The 16,017-nt window shown below is 54.9% G+C and overlaps 1 protein-coding gene across 1 annotated transcript; it reads left to right on the top strand.

Moving 5' to 3' along the window:
* The first annotated feature begins 325 nt into the window (after positions 1-325).
* LOC140393474 (uncharacterized) lies at positions 326-14,744 on the top strand. The gene is made up of 4 exons (XM_072479802.1): positions 326-453; positions 3,865-4,245; positions 13,818-14,411; positions 14,680-14,744. Exons 1-4 carry the CDS (start codon positions 411-413, stop codon positions 14,742-14,744), a joined length of 1,083 nt encoding a protein of 360 aa, XP_072335903.1. The 5' UTR covers positions 326-410.
* The last annotated feature ends 1,273 nt before the right edge of the window (positions 14,745-16,017 follow it).

The raw sequence follows: 16,017 nt of genomic DNA, 5'->3' as shown, positions 1-16,017 counted from the left end.
CCCCCCCCCCCCCATGTCAGGTTGATGGGGTTCTCCCCCCCCCCATGTCAGGTTGATGGGGTTCTCCCCCCCCCCATGTCAGGTTGATGGGGTTCTCCCCCCCCCATGTCAGGTTGATGGGGGTCTCCCCCCCCCCCCCCCCCAGGTCAGGTAGATGGGGGTTTCTCCCTCCCTCCCCCCAGCCAGGTTGATGGGGGTCGCCCCTCCCCCAGGCAGACACGCGGGTCTCTCCCATTTCCCTGACGGAAATCCTCTCCAGCTGCCTCCCAGCCCACAGGCGCTCAGATATCAGCAGCTCCGACTCATCCTCCCCGCCGCCCCTGCCTCTCACTCCGATCAATGCAGCTCCCGGGCCGGCCGCCACTCGCTCCCCTCTCCCGGCCACTGGGCAGCAGCGAGGACGCCGGAGGATGTTGGCCGGGGCCGGCTGGCTGCTGCTCCTCAGCAGAGCAGGTAAAGGTCAGCATTTCACCCACACAGGGACCGGGGGAGCGCACAGGCGGATCCTCCTCATCCTGCATTTGTTTTGCACCTAATTTATCGCATCGTCTTCTGTACCGTTATGTTACCTTAAACTTTTGTAAATCCTGCAGTGCGTGTCCATGGGATGGGGGTCGGGATGGCGCCTCTGACTCGAGGATCCTTTGCCCCTCCACAAGTTGCTCTTGCAGAGCTGTAACAGGAGGACTGATTGCCAACATTACTGGACTTTCTATCCAGCGCTGGCCGACTGTAACAGACCTGATTGTCCCAGCTCTGACTGACAAACAACAGCACTGACTGTTAAAAATGATTACCTGTCCCAGGGCTGTGTACAACAGTAAGAAGGCTTACAACACCAGGTTAAAGTCCAACAGGTTTGTTTCGAATCACTAGCTTTCGGAGCACAGCTCCTTCCTCAGGTGAACTGCGCTCCGAAAGCTAGTGATTTGGAACAAACCTGTTGGACTTTAACCTGGTGTTGCGAGACTTCTTACTGTGCTCACCCCAGTCCAACGCCGGCATCTTCACATCATGTGTATAACAGGACTGACTGTGTGTGAATAACAGGATTAACTGTCCCAAGGCTGTGTATAACAGGACTGACTGTGTGTGTATAACAAGATTATCTGTCCTATGACTGTGCAGAACAGGACTGACTGTGTTTGTCTGTTCCAGGGCTGTGTATAACAGGACTGACTGTGTGTGTATAACAGGATAATCTGTCCCAGGGCTGTGTATAACAGGACTGAGTGTCTGTGTGTGTGTGTGTGTAACAGGATTATCTGTCCCAGGGGTGTGTATAACAGGACTGGCTGTGTGTGTGTGTGTAACAGGGTTATCTGTTCTAGGGCTGTGTATAGCAGGACTGACAGTGTGTGTGTGTGTAACAGGATTATCTGTCCCAGGGCTGTGTATAGCAGGACTGACTGTGTGTGTGTAACAGGATTATCTGTTCTAGGGCTGTGTATAACAGGACTGAGTGTGTGTGTATAACAGGATTATCTGTCCCAGGGCTGTGTATAGCAGGACTGACAGTGTGTGTGTGTGTGACAGGATTATCTGTCCCAGGGCTGTGTATAACAGGACTGAGTGTGTGTGTGTAACAGGATTATCTGTCCCAGGGCTGTGTATAGCAGGACTGACAGTGTGTGTGTGTGTGTGTAACAGGAATATCTGTCCCAGGGCTGTGTATAGCAGGACTGACTGTGTGTGTGTGTGTGTAACAGGATTATCTGTCCCAGGGGTGTGTATAACAGGACTGGCTGTGTGTATAACAGGATTATCTGTCCCAGGGCTGTGTATAGCAGGACTGACAGTGTGTGTGTGTAACAGGATTATCTGTCCCAGGGGTGTGTATAACAGGATTGACAGTGTGTGTGTGTAACAGGATTATCTGTCCCAGGGGTGTGTATAACAGGACTGACAGTGTGTGTGTGTAACAGGATTATCTGATCCAGGAACCTGTATAACAGGACTGACTGTGTGTGTATAACAGGATTATCTGTCCCAGGGCTGTGTATAGCAGGACTGACTGTGTGTGTGTGTGTGTAACAGGGTTATCTGTTCCAGGGCTGTGTATAACAGGACTGACTGTGTGTGTGTGTGTGTAACAGGATTATCTGTTCTAGGGCTGTGCATAACAGGACTGAGTGTGTGTGTGTAACAGGATTATCTGTCCCAGGGGTGTGTATAACAGGACTGACAGTATGTGTGTGTAACAGGATTATCTGATCCAGGAACCTGTATAACAGGACTGACTGTGTGTGTGTAACAGGGTTATCTGTTCCAGGGCTGTGTATAACAGGACTGAGTGTGTGTGTGTAACAGGATTATCTGTCCCAGGGGTGTGTATAACAGGACTGGCTGTGTGTGTATAACAGGATTATCTGTCCCAGGGCTGTGTATAGCAGGACTGACAGAGTGTGTGTGTGTGTAAAACAGGATTATCTGTTCTAGGGCTGTGTATAACAGGACTGAGTGTGTGTGTATAACAGGATTATCTGTCCCAGGGCTGTGTATAGCAGGACTGACAGTGTGTGTGTGTGTAACAGGATTATCTGTCCCAGGGGTGTGTATAACAGGACTGACAGTGTGTGTGTAACAGGATTATCTGATCCAGGAACCTGTATAACAGGACTGAGTGTGTGTGTGTAACAGGATTATCTGTCCCAGGGCTGTATATAACAGGATTTACTGTGTGTATCTAACAGGATTGCCTGTTCCAGGGCTGTGTATAACAGGACTGACTGACTGTGTGTGTAACAGGATTATCAGTCCCAGGGCTGTGTGTAGCAGGACTGACGATGTGTGCAATAGGATTATCTGTCCCAGGGCTGTGTATAACAGGACTGACTCGGTGTGTGTGTGTTTAGTACAGGACTGAGCATGTATGTAACAGGTAATCAAACATCCCATAGTAGGTGGCATGGTTGTGCACGGTTAGCAGTGCTGCCTCACGGCACTGATGTGGAGTTTGCACATTCTCTCCATATCTGCGTGGGTCTCACGCCCACAACCATAAGATGTGAGGGTTAGGTGGATTGGCCATGCTAAATTGGAAAAAAATATTTGGGTTCTCTAAACTTATTTTTAAAAAATCAAACCATCCATAGGACTATTTCAATGAAGAACAGGGGAATTCTCCCTCGAGTGCTGGGCCAATATTTATTCTTTGACCAATGTTGCAAGAACCAATTATCTGGTCATGATCACACTGTTTATTTGGATCTTGCTCTGTGCAAACTGGCTGCCACGTTTCCCACATTACAACATTGAACACAGTAGTTTGTAAAGCACGTGAATGTATCCTGAGGTTATAAAAGGTGCTACATAAATAAAAACATCTCTTTGACTTCTTATTGCATAACCTTATGCCCCTCAATCTCTGCTCATGGCTGACAGGAAGGTGAGATAGAAAATGGAACCTGGCAACAGCTGATCCTTTAGGAGGGCAGGAGAATGGGAGAAAGAATGAAACAAAGACACAACAACAACTTATATTATTGTAGCACCTTTAACATAGTAAAAATCGTAGGTGCAAACAAGGTTGATAGTGGGATAGATGACCAACAGCTTAGCTAAAGAGATAAGGTTTAGGAAGTGTCTGGAAGGACAAGAAAGAGACTGAGATTTTAGGGAGGGAACTGCAGGTTTGGGGCCGAGGCAGTGGAGAGCACATCTACCAATGGTGATGTGATTAAAATGGGGCATGCTCGAGAGGCCAGAACTGGAGGAATGCAGAGATCCCAGAAGCTTGTGGGGCTGGAGGAGGTTAACGAGATCGGGAGGCCATCAAGGCATTTTGACATGGGATGAGAATGTTATCCGCAGAGTATTCAAATTTCTGAATTTGAGTCATTAATTGGGGTTTGTGTCCTGCAGGATTTCTACTGGCTTCGATGCAGCCAGACTGTGGTGGTGTTCTCCTGCCCAGTGTCACCGGTACAATCCTCCAGTATGCTCTACCGGTGACCGACTCCATCAATGGCACAAGGTGCTCCTGGACTCTGCACGCGTCCTCTTCCGAGACTGTGGAGTTAGAGATTATCTCCTACCAGACATTCTCCCGAACAGGCACCAGCTGCACCGCTGCTTACCTGGCCATCAAACTGGGGCCATCGCAGAGGGAAAGACGCTTCTGTGAAGCATTCCGGAGTATTCCCGAGATTGGTAGAAAGTTAGTGATTCGAGGAAAAGGGCCAGGTGTCGTCACCCTCCGCTCACCCTACGGCATGAAGCCAGGATTTACGCTGCGGTACTCGGGTGAGTTGCGGTGTATTGTATACCATGTGAGACGTTTGGACATGTTTGCAGGAGGCTGGCCCAACCTTGTCGCTGGGGAGGCCAAGTTTGTGTTTTTTTTATCATTCAAGAGCACATTTTGGAAAGATAATGGCTGCAATCTAACAGAAATGTTTTGTAGTGTCATTTGTGGCGAGATTTGCTGGGGGCTTCCCCCGTCTCTGTCGGCGAGCCCCACTGCCATCCAACCTAACTAAATAGAAACAAAGTCCCAGAGGGAGTGCGTTTAGCTGTGTGTCTCCCAGTGCCTTCAGTGCCAAGAAACACCCGCTATTGAATGCTCCCCCACTGAGCCGCACATAGCCCGGTTTTCTGCACTGTGGCGCTGCGCTCGCCAGAACTCCCCGGTGGATGGAGCAAGAGTTCGGGACGCCATTTAAAAAGCATGTCCAGCTCTCTGGAGGCCCCACACAATTCTCTCCCCCGAGCCTCAACTCACTATGAGGGGGTCTCCGGTACCCCCCCCACCCCCCCAACACTCGCACAGGGCACCCCTGGCCCAATCGCTGCCATGTGAAAAATGCCAGCTTGGCACATTGACCATGCCAACCCAGTACCTTGGCAGTGCCAGGTTGGCACAGTCAGGGTGCCTGGCTGGCACCAGCAATGCCAGGGTACTACCCTGCCCAGAGGGTATGCCCCTGGGAGACTCCGTTTCCCTGGGAGACCCCCATGACTGCTGTTCCATCTGGTCCCTGTTTATGGAGACTAGTTGTTTTTTCTCCAAAAATATACTTTATTCATAAAATCTATCATAAGCATTACAGAACATTTTGAATTGTCTTGACTGTACATTTCCATCAGAGTTACACATTCCCTTGACTTTCTTCCATTCAATTTTGATAATATTATACACATATCGCTCTTTACATTAAAATTCCTTCTTAAATATTTACATTGTCATGTTTGTTTTATACATTGGAGTGTTGGTGGCCCAGACCGAGGGGGGTTTACACTGTTACCCGCCCCTCGGTGTACCTTTGCTGGAAAGACCTTACACAGTGGTCTTTCCCCATTGCGCCTTGGCGGCAGCTGCCCCAAGCTTGAGTGCGTCCCTCATTTTTTTTTCACTAAAAATATACTTTATTCATAAAATTGTGGAGACTAGTACTGAACGGCACTCGTCTGAGGTCTTCAAGGCGAAGCGAGTCGACCACAATGCCTTGGATACCTCCGGGAATTCCATATTAAAGTGAGACTAGCTATCCCACTTTAATATGCAGATTTGCCAAAAAGTGATGGCTCGATTCACATCATGTCTCGCGAGATCACGTTAAATCTTGCAAGGCGCTGCGAGACGGGTAGATCCCGGGAGCAGAGTCTCCCGGCCTCTATCGGCCATGTTGCGCCACGGTGCGCTGCCTTTTAGGCGTACATGGCCATTCAATCGCGGCCTAAGTCACTTTTCTGGACCCTGAAGGGTTTCTCCCTGGTCGAGCCCACACTTAAAAACATTATTTTCAGCCCTGGGGAACTGAACTCGCTGCCCAGACTGGCTCCTCAGAAATTGCGCCACCATTTTGAAAGGCTGTCCCGATCTGTAATGGACTAGGGGTGAGAACCCATGAGAATGTCACCCCCCCCCCCCCCCCAACACACATATGGCACTACGCTATGATGTCGCTGAGGGCCCCTTGTTTTCGGGCCTTCCCCATGCCCCCTTCCAACTCCCCCCCCCCCCCCCCCCCTTTTCAGGACCCCCACCCTTTACCTCCCCAACCTTTCAGACGTCCCTTCATACCTACCCTGCACCCCCCCCCCATCCTTCCTACCCCCACCCTTTACCTCCCCAACCTTTCAGAAGTCCCTTCATACCTACCCTGCACTCCCCCCCCCCCCACCCCCATCCTTCCTACCCCCCCTCCACCCTCCTTTCATGGGCACAGCTCCCCTCAGGTCCTGACCCTTGGCAATGTCACCGTGGCACCCAGAAACCCTGGCACTGCCAACCTGGGAATGCGGCTACCGTTTTGCAGTGCCACCTGGGCAGTGCCATGGGGAGGACCAGAGGGCCAACCTGCCCTATCCCTGACCACCCAGGGGCCTCCAATGGCCTCGGAGACCCTGCCAGGTGCCGTGACGCCGGGTCCATGTTTGTGTGGACCAGTACTAATCAGCGCCCACGTGGCCGCTCGCTGGGGAGCCTATCAGATGGTGGGTGACCATTAGATAGGGGCTCCTTTCCATTAATGGGATGGAGAATAGCCTTAACTGGTGATTATTGATTTCTCGCCATACCACGGTGGGATCCGGATCTTGCCAACTGGAACAGGCTGGTTAGATCGGTGGCTGGAGCGGTTCCCGATTTCGGACTCTCCCACGATTTAACCAGCTGCTGGGTTCGCGCCCACGCAACACAGCCGGTAGATCTCGCCCATGGTTCAGAATAACAATAAACTGAATTCATTAAAAAAAGCTCAGGCATTAAGAAAAGAAACAATTCCTGAGCAAAAGTAAAGCAATGTCAGTAACAATAAATAGTTCAGTTAAAAAGGAGTGATTGATAAAGAAATGACCAGAGTCTGAGAGGGCCAGTCTCTGTGTGTGCCTGCCGCATTGCCAGTCTCCGGGTTTAAATGTGTTGGTGTGCGGTGGGGAGAGTGAATGCGAAACCTGAGACTGGGAGTGAGGCAGACACACTCTCACTCCCACACACTCCCTCGCTCCCAAACATTCACCCGCACACTCTCTCGCTCTCAAACACTCACACAATCACTCTCTCACTCCCAAGCTTCACTCTCTCGCTCCCAAACACTCGCATACTCATTCTCACTCCCAAACACTCGCACTTACTCTCCTGCTCCCAAACACTTGCACACTCACAAACACTGGCACACTCATACCCTTGCTCACAAACACACACACTCACTCACTCCCAAACAATCCCACAATCACGCTCACTCCCAAACCCACGCTCACTCCCAAACCCACGCTCACTCCCAAACCCACACACTCACTCTCACTCCCAAACACACGCTCTCACTATCTCACTCCCAAACACTCGCACACTCACTCTCCCGCTCGCAAACACTCACACACTCACACACTCACTTTCCCAATCCCAAACACACTCACTCTCTCACTCCCAAACACACACACTCACTCTCACTCCCAAACACACACACACTCTCTCACTCCCAAACACACACACTCACACACTCACTCTCACTCCCAAACACACACTCTCACTATCTCACTCCCAAACACTCGCACACTCACTCTCCCGCTTGCAAACACTCACACACTCACTTTCCCAATCCCAAACACACACACTCACTCTCTCACTCCCAAACACACACACTCACTCTCACTCCCAAACACACGCTCTCACTATCTCACTCCCAAACACTCGCACACTCACTCTCTCACTCCCAAACACACACACTCACTCTCTCACTCCCAAACACACACACTCTCTCACTCCCAAACACACACACACTCTCTCACTCCCAAACACACACACTCACTCTCGCTCCCAAACACAAGCTCTCACAATCTCACTCCCAAACACTCGCACACTCACTCTCCCGCTCGCACACACTCACACACTCACTTTCCCAATCCCAAACACACACACTCACTCTCTCACTCCCAAACACACACACTCACTCTCTCACTCCCAAACACACACACTCACTCTCACCCCCAAACACACACACTCACTCTCTCACCCCCAAACACACACACTCACTCTCTCACTCCCAAACACACACACTCACTCTCTCACTCCCAAACACACACACTCACTCTCTCACTCCCAAACACACACACTCACTCTCTCACTCCCAAACACACACACTCACTCTCTCACTCCCAAACACACACACTCACTCTCTCACTCCCAAACACTTGCACACTCACTCTCCCAATCCCAACACTGGCAAACTCACTCTCTCCATTCCTAACACTCACACTGTGGTAGTACCAGGTATTGCGGTACCGAAGAGGTGGATGACCATTGGTTAGACCCAGGAGTCTACCATTGGTGGATGTACGTAACTCCGCCCTGAGAGGCGGAGTGTAAGAACCGGTGCCGTCCCAGCAGCCTTCACTTTCTGTATCAAAGCTGCTGGGGAACAGTTCTAGCAGATTAAAGCCTTCAGTTATGAATCACTTTGTCTTCAGGGTAATTGATTGCGCATCAATTTAATCTGCTACAACTTCAGTTGAAAGGATGGATCTCCGTATCAAACCGGAGTGCCTTCAGCTCAGCCCCCACGCGGACAACTCTGCTATTTTTAAACATCGGCTGGCGTGCTTTAAGGGCTACCTCGACACGGCCGCCGACACTGCCACGGAAGGGCAAAAGGTGCATCTCCTACGCTCACGGGTCAGCCCTGGGATCTACCCTCTTATCGAGGATGCGGCGAATTATGCTGCCGCGATCGAGCTGCCAGAAGGACATTATATCCGCCCTGTGAACCAGGTCTATGCTCGTCACCTGCTGGCGACTAGGAGGCAAAGCCCCGAGGAAACGTTGGAAGACTTCTACCGGGCGCTGCTGGTGCTGGGCCAAAACTGTGGCTGCCCGCCAGTTTCGGGGAGCGAGCACACTGAACTTTTGATCAGGGATGCTTTCGTGGCAGGTATGACCTCCCCCGCTATCCGCCGAAGGCTCCTAGAAAGGGACACGCTGGGACTTAGAGAGGCACGGGCCTTGGCAGGGTCCATGGACGTTGCCTATAAAAACGCACTGGCTTTTGCACCCGACCACGTGGCGGCCCCCTGGGCTGCGTGGCATCCCGCAGCCCCTCCGACCTTCCCCCTGACCCTACAAGCCTGCGCGGCGAGAGGGCCCGCTAAAGCCGCCGGGCCCCGCTGTTTCTTCTGCGGGCAGGCTAATCATCCCCGCCCACGCTGCCCGACCCGCACTGCCACCTGCAAAGGGTGCGGCAAGAAGGGCCACTATGTGGGGGTCTGCCAGGCCCATGCCGTGGCCGCGGTCTCCAGTGACTATCGGCAACCCCCCCTTCAGGCCCCGACCGCACAGCGCTCAGCCCCCTATCCATCCTAAGGCCACGTGCGACCCGCGGGCGTGGCCATTTTGCCCCCCGGACACCACGCTGGACGGGTGGGTGCCACCATTTTGTCCCTCGCCGCCGCCATCTTCTTCATCCCCGGACACCATGTGCGACCCATGGGTGACGCCCCAGGCCCCCAGCACAGCCGACTACACGCTGCCCGGCCAGAACCCTCAATTACTGCAGCTGGCCTCGGTGACTCTGGACCAGAGTCAGCCCTGGACGCTTGCAACAGCTACAACGACAATCTCCATCAACGGCCACAAGACGTCTTGCTTGATTGACTCTGGGAGCACGGAAAGCTTTGTTCACCCCGACACGGTAAGGCGCTGTTCTCTTGTCACCCATCCCGTAAATCAAAGGATCTCCCTGGTCTCCGGGTCACACGCGGTGGAGATAAAGAGGTTCTGCCTAGCGAACCTCACTGTCCAAGGCAGGGAATTCAACAATTTCCGCCTGTACGTCCTGCCACACCTCTGCGCAGCCACCCTCCTTGGGCTGGATTTCCAGTGCCATCAGCAAAGCCTGACTTTTAAATTCGGCGGCCCTATACCCCCCTCACTGTCTGCGGCCTCGCGACCCTTAAGGTCGACCCGCCTTCCCTGTTTGCGAACCTCACCCCGGATTGCAAACACGTCGCCATCAGGAGCAGACGGTTCAATGCCCAGGACCGGACATTTATCAGGTCGGAGGTCCAGAGGCTGCTGAGGGAAGGGGTCGTTGAAGCAAGCAACAGTCGCTGGAGAGCTCAGGGAGTGGTGGTAAAGACCGGGGAGAAACATAGGATGGTCATTGACTACAGTCAGACCATCAACAGGTTTACGCAGCTGGATGCGTACCCTCTCCCCCCGTATAGCCGACCTGGTGAACAGGATTGCGCAATACAAGGTTTTCTCCACGGTGGATCTCCAGTCTGCCTACCACCAGCCGTAATGGTGACCGCCAGTACACTGCCTTCGAAGCAGATGGGCGGCTCTATCACTTTTTAAGAGTTCCCTTCGGTGTCACGAACGGGGTCTCGGTCTTCCAGCGAGAGATGGACCGAATGGTTGACCGGTACGGCTTACGTGCAACGTTCCCGTATCTGGATAACGTCACCACCTGCGGCCATGACCAGCTGGACCACGACACCAACCTCCGCAAATTTCTCCAGACCGCGAAAATCCTTAATTTGACATACAATAAGGATAAATGCATGTTTAGCACCGACCGTCTAGCCATTCTAGGCTACGTAGTGCGAAGTGGAGTTATAGGCCCCGACCCTGAGCGCATGTGCCCCCTCATGGAGTTCCCCCTCCCTCACTGCCCCAAGGCCCTAAAGCGCTGCCTCGGGTTCTTCAGCTATTATGCACAATGGGTCCCTAATTACACAGACAAGGCCCGTCCCCTGATCCAGTCCACAACCTTCCCCCTGTCGACGGAGGCTCGCCAGGCCTTCAGCCGCATCAAAGCAGACATTGCAAAAGCCACGATACATGCCATTGACGAGTCCCTCCCCTTCCAGGTCGAGAGCGATGCGTCCAACGTAGCTCTGGCGGCCACCCTCAACCAAGCGGGCAGGCCTGCTCAGCAAAGGCATCGCCTCGAGCAGGACGACAAGTTACAAGCCCCCGGGGAAACGGGCAGGTAGAGAGGGAGAATGGAAGGGTCTGGAAGACCGTCCTGCTGGCCCTACGGTCCAGGAATCTCCCAGTTTCCTGGCAGGAAGTTCTCCCGGTGGCCCTCCACTCCATCCGGTCACTGCTCTGTACAACCACAAACCAGACACCTCATGAACGTCTCCTTGTTTTCCCCAGGAAGTCCTCCTCCGGGACCTTGCTCCCAACCTGGCTAGCGACACCCGGACCCATCCTGCTTCGGAAACTTGTGAGGGCGCACAAGTCGGACCCGCTGGTCGAGAGGGTCCACCTGCTGCACGCCAACCCCCAGTACGCCTACGTAGCGTTCCCTGACGGCCTGCAGGACACAGTCTCCCTTCGGGACCTGGCGCCCGCGGGAGCCCCACGCGCACCCGAACCATTGCCCCCACCCCCACTCTCCCAGCAGCACCTGACTGGAGGGTCAGTACTCCCGCCGCTCCTGCCTAGGCCCGACCACACACCAACGCCACCTACAGGCGCTTTCCCCCCCCCATTCCACCTTTTGCCCCAACAGCGCCACCTAGGGGTGACAAAGCTGCCAGGGAGGACGACATCACGTTCCCGGAGTCGCAACCGCCGGGACCCTCATCAGAATCACCGCCGAGGCCCAGACGCTCCAGAAGGACGACCAGGCCACCCGATCGACTGATTGCTGCACTATGAACACTTTGTAAATTCCCTCGCCATCACGGTACCTCCATACCTGGTCATACCATGCGAAAGGCGACTATTAACGCTGGCCAGCACCCCCGCCGGGCTCTTTTTTTAACAGGGGGTGAATGTGGTAATACCAGGTATTGCGGTACCTGAGAGGTGGATGACCATTGGTTAGACCCAGGAGTCTACCATTGGCTGTTGTACATAGCTCCGCCCTGAGAGGCGGAGTATAAGAACTGGTGCCGTCCCAGCAGCCTTCACTTTCTGTATCGAAGCTGCTGGGGAAGAGTTCTAGCAGATTAAAGCCTTCAGTTATGAATCACTTCGTCTTGAGAGTAATTGATTGTGCATCACACACTCTCTCACTTCTTGCGCTTGCAGCAACATAGGCCTCCCTGGGCTTCCCCCCACCATATTTTGGAAATTGAGTTAAGGGCTGCCTGAGGCCTCCTGAAATCCAGTCCGGCATGGTTGACATCGAACATGTGCCAACTGCCCCCCACCTGAGGTCCAGTCCAAACCCCCCGTCCACTCCGACCCTCCCTCTTCCCCCATCTACTCCTTCTGCACTTAGCAGTCATTCTGAGAGCTCTGCAGGCAGAAGCCAACAATTAAAACCTACCTAGCAACTGACTGCATCACACTCATCCAATTACTGTTCAGCCTATCAGCAGCCATTGTATGGAGAAGACAGCCTGTCATTGGATGAGGAGCCTCGCAGCTTTTTTCAAAATTCTCACCGTGAAGTCTTTTTAAAAATAAATTTAGAGTACCCAATTAATTTTTTCCAATTAAGGGACAACTTAGCGTCGCCATTCCACCTAGCCTGCACATCTTTGGGTTGTGGGGGTGAAACCCACGCAAACACGGGGAGAATAGGCAAACTCCACACGGACAGTGACTCAGAATCGAACCTGGGACCTCGGCGCCGTGAAGCTGTAGGGCTAACCCACTGCACCACCGTGCTGCCCACCGTGAAGCCTTTAACGGTCAAGCTCAATGATGTTGTGGGTCAGATCAAAATACCCCCAGCGTCACATTCGGCCCATGGGCCGGAGGTTGAACAAGCACGGCTTACAGCCTTTCTATTGAAAGTAGGCAAATTAATCTGTGTGTGTATATTTATCTTTATGTCTATATCTGTGTTAATTGGCGATATCCGTATAAATTTTCTCTGAACCCTCTTGAGTGTAATCACATCCTTCCTCGAAGACCATAAGACATTAAGAAATAGTAGTTAGCACTGCTGCCTCACGCCGCTGAGGACACGGTTCAATCCCGGCCCGGGTCACTGTCCGTGTGGAGTTTGCACAATCTTCCCGTTCTGCGTGGGTCTCAACCTCACAACCCAAAGACGGGCAGGGTAGGTGAATTGGCCACGCTTCACACTCACTTAAGGGGTCCACATTCCTGCCTTATCTTCATAACCCTTAATTCACCTACTGATTAATTACCAATCTCAGCCATGGAAATGTTCAAGGACCTGGCCTCCATAAAGAATTCCGAAGATTCACTTCTCTGAGAGAAGAAATTCTCAATCTAACAGAACAGTACGCAGTACTCTCGCTGTGGCCTAACTAGTGTTTTATACATAGAACCGTCTCTATTTCTGTACCTTCCTCCAGCTCGACAACACCATGCACGGGATTTCTGCTCCTCCAATTCTGGCCTCTTGCACATTTCCAACATTTATTCACTCCATCGTTGGCAGTTGTGCCTTCAGATCCCACACTGTGGAATTCCATCCATAACACTCTCTACCTTGCTGCCTCTTTCTTCTCCTAAGACACGCCAAACCTACCGCTTCTACAAAGCTATTGGTCGTCTGCCTTCTTATCTTGTTATGTGGCTTCAGGTGTCAATTGACAACACCCCTCTGAAACCGCCTTGGGATGTGCAAGGCGATATATAAATTCCAGCTGTGCATTTTCTGATCCCCTCAGTGTGTTTGTCACTGTGTGATGTTGCTGCAATTGGATTTGCCAACCCAGCATTAAACATGGTGTGAGTGCTGGGGGAGGAATGCAGTCCGTGTGCTATTAAAGTGTAGAAGATTGTAGTTTAGTCGGGCAGCATGGTCGGCACGGGCTTGGAGGGCCGAAGGGCCTGTTCCTGTGCTGTACATTTCTTTGTTGTTTGTTCTTTGTTCCAGCCCTGTATCTGAGTGCCGGGCTCTGCTGATGAAATTCCAATCATGTGTTGTCTTCATTTCTAGTGCTTGTACCGGATGCTAACCGTCGAAGAATTGACTCGAGGACCATGGAGCTGCAAACTCTGACTCCATTACCTTCCTCAGTGTGGGGGGAGGGGGAGCAAGTTCATCTCAGCAAAGGAGAGGCTGTGACATTCTCTACCTCAACTGGAAAAGGGCATCAATACATTCTGGGAGACACCAACTTGTTCCCAGTGCAGGAGAGATGGGTTCCTCCCTGGACTCATCAATCATCCTCGTCTCTCGGACATTCTGTGCCCCAAGCCCATCCTTCAGATCAAAGACTCAGGTCTCGAGTTCAGTTGCAGACGGGTGAAATTCCAGCCACCAAGGATTCCCAGTCACATCTCAGTACCACATTTGGCACCAAGTTTCTGGGAACACACACTCTCCCAGAAATATCTAAAACCTCACAAGGGCCAGGAATCCTTAAAATTGCTGCTCTTTCAAGTTCCAACCCTAGCCTCCAACTCAATCTGGCCTCCATCTTCACCTACCCTTCCGGTTCTGATCCACACCCTGCCTCTCTCTCGGGCTCCGGTCCGAGCTCCCCCTCCCCCACCACCCCCATTCCAAGCCCCTCCCCCACCACCCCCAGTCTGAGCCTCTCCCCCACCACCCCCATTCCAAGCCCCTCCCCCACCACCCCCAGTCTGAGCCTCTCCCCCACCACCCCCAGTCTGAGCCCCTCCCCCACCACCCCCAGTCTGAGCCCCTCCCCCACCACCCCCAGTCTGAGCCCCTCCCCCACCACACCCAGTCCGAGCCCCTCCCCCACCACCCCTGGTCCGAGCTCCCCCTCCGGCCCCGGTCCGAGCTCCCCCTCCACCTCTGGCCCCGGTCTGAGCTCGCCATCCTCCTCCAGCCTCGGTCCCACCTCCCCCACCCCTTCTCGCCCCGGTCCGACCTCCCCCTCCCACCCCGGTCTGATCTCCCCCTCCCCCATCAACCCCGGTCTGACCTCCCCCTCCCCCACCACCCCCGGTCCGACCTCCCCTTCCCCCTCTGGTCCCAGTCCGAGCTCTCCCTCTCCCACCAGCCCTGGTCAGAGCTCCCCCTCTGGCTCCGGTCCGACCTCTCCCTTGCCCTCGGGCCCAACTTCCCCCTCCAGCCCCGGTCCGAGCTCCCCCTCCCCCTCCAGCCCTGGTCCGAGCTCCCCCTCCCCCTCCAGCCCCGGTCCGAGCTCCCCCTCCCCCTCCAGCCCCGGTCCGAGCTCCCCCTCCCCCTCCAGCCCCGGTCCGAGCTCCCCCTCTCCCTCCAGCCCCGGTCCGAGCTCCCCCTCCCCCTCCAGCCCCGTTCATATCTCCCCCTCCCCCTCCAGCCCCGGTCCGACCACCCCCGCCAGCCCCGGTCCGAGCTTCCCCTCCCCCTCCAGCCCCGGTCCGACCACCCGTTCACCCTCCAGCCCCAGTCCGAGCTCCCCCTCCAGCCCCAGTCCGACCACCTGTTCACCCTCCAGCCCCAGTCCGACCACCCGTTCACACCCCAGCCCCGGTCCGAGCTCCCCCTCCCCCTCCAGCCCCGGTCCGACCACCCCCTCCAGCCCCGGTCCGAGCTCCCCCTCCAGCCCCGGTCCGACCACCCATTCACCCTCCAGCCCCGGTCCGACCACCCCCTCCAGCCCCGGTCCGACCACCCCCTCCAGCCCCGGTCCGACCACCCCCTCCAGCCCCGGTCCGAGCTCCCCCTCCAGCCCCGGTCCGAGCTCCCCCTCCAGCCCCGGTCCGAGCTCCCCCTCCAGCCCCGGTCCGACCACCCCCTCCAGCCCCGGTCCGACCACCCCCTCCAGCCCCGGTCCGAGCTCCCCCTCCAGCCCCGGTCCGAGCTCCCCCTCCAGCCCCGGTCCGAGCTCCCCCTCCAGCCCCGGTCCGAGCTCCCCCTCCCCCTCCAGCCCCGGTCCGAGCTCCCCCTCCCCCTCCAGCCCCGGTCCGAGCTCCCCCTCCAGCCCCGGTCCGAGCTCCCCCTCCAGCCCCGGTCCGAGCTCCCCCTCCCCCTCCAGCCCCGGTCCGAGCTCCCCCTCCCCCTCCAGCCCCGGTCCGAGCTCCCCCTCCAGCCCCGGTCCGAGCTCCCCCTCCAGCCCCGGTCCGACCACCCTCTCCAGCCCCGGTCCGACCACCCCCTCCAGCCCCGATCCGACCACCCGTTCACCCTCCAGCCCCGGTCCGACCACCCCCTCCAGCCCCGGTCCGACCACCCCCTCCAG

The sequence above is a fragment of the Scyliorhinus torazame genome, chromosome 17 (assembly GCF_047496885.1).
Source record: "Scyliorhinus torazame isolate Kashiwa2021f chromosome 17, sScyTor2.1, whole genome shotgun sequence".
NCBI lineage: Eukaryota > Metazoa > Chordata > Chondrichthyes > Carcharhiniformes > Scyliorhinidae > Scyliorhinus > Scyliorhinus torazame.
This window is presented reverse-complemented; position numbering and strand designations above follow the sequence as displayed.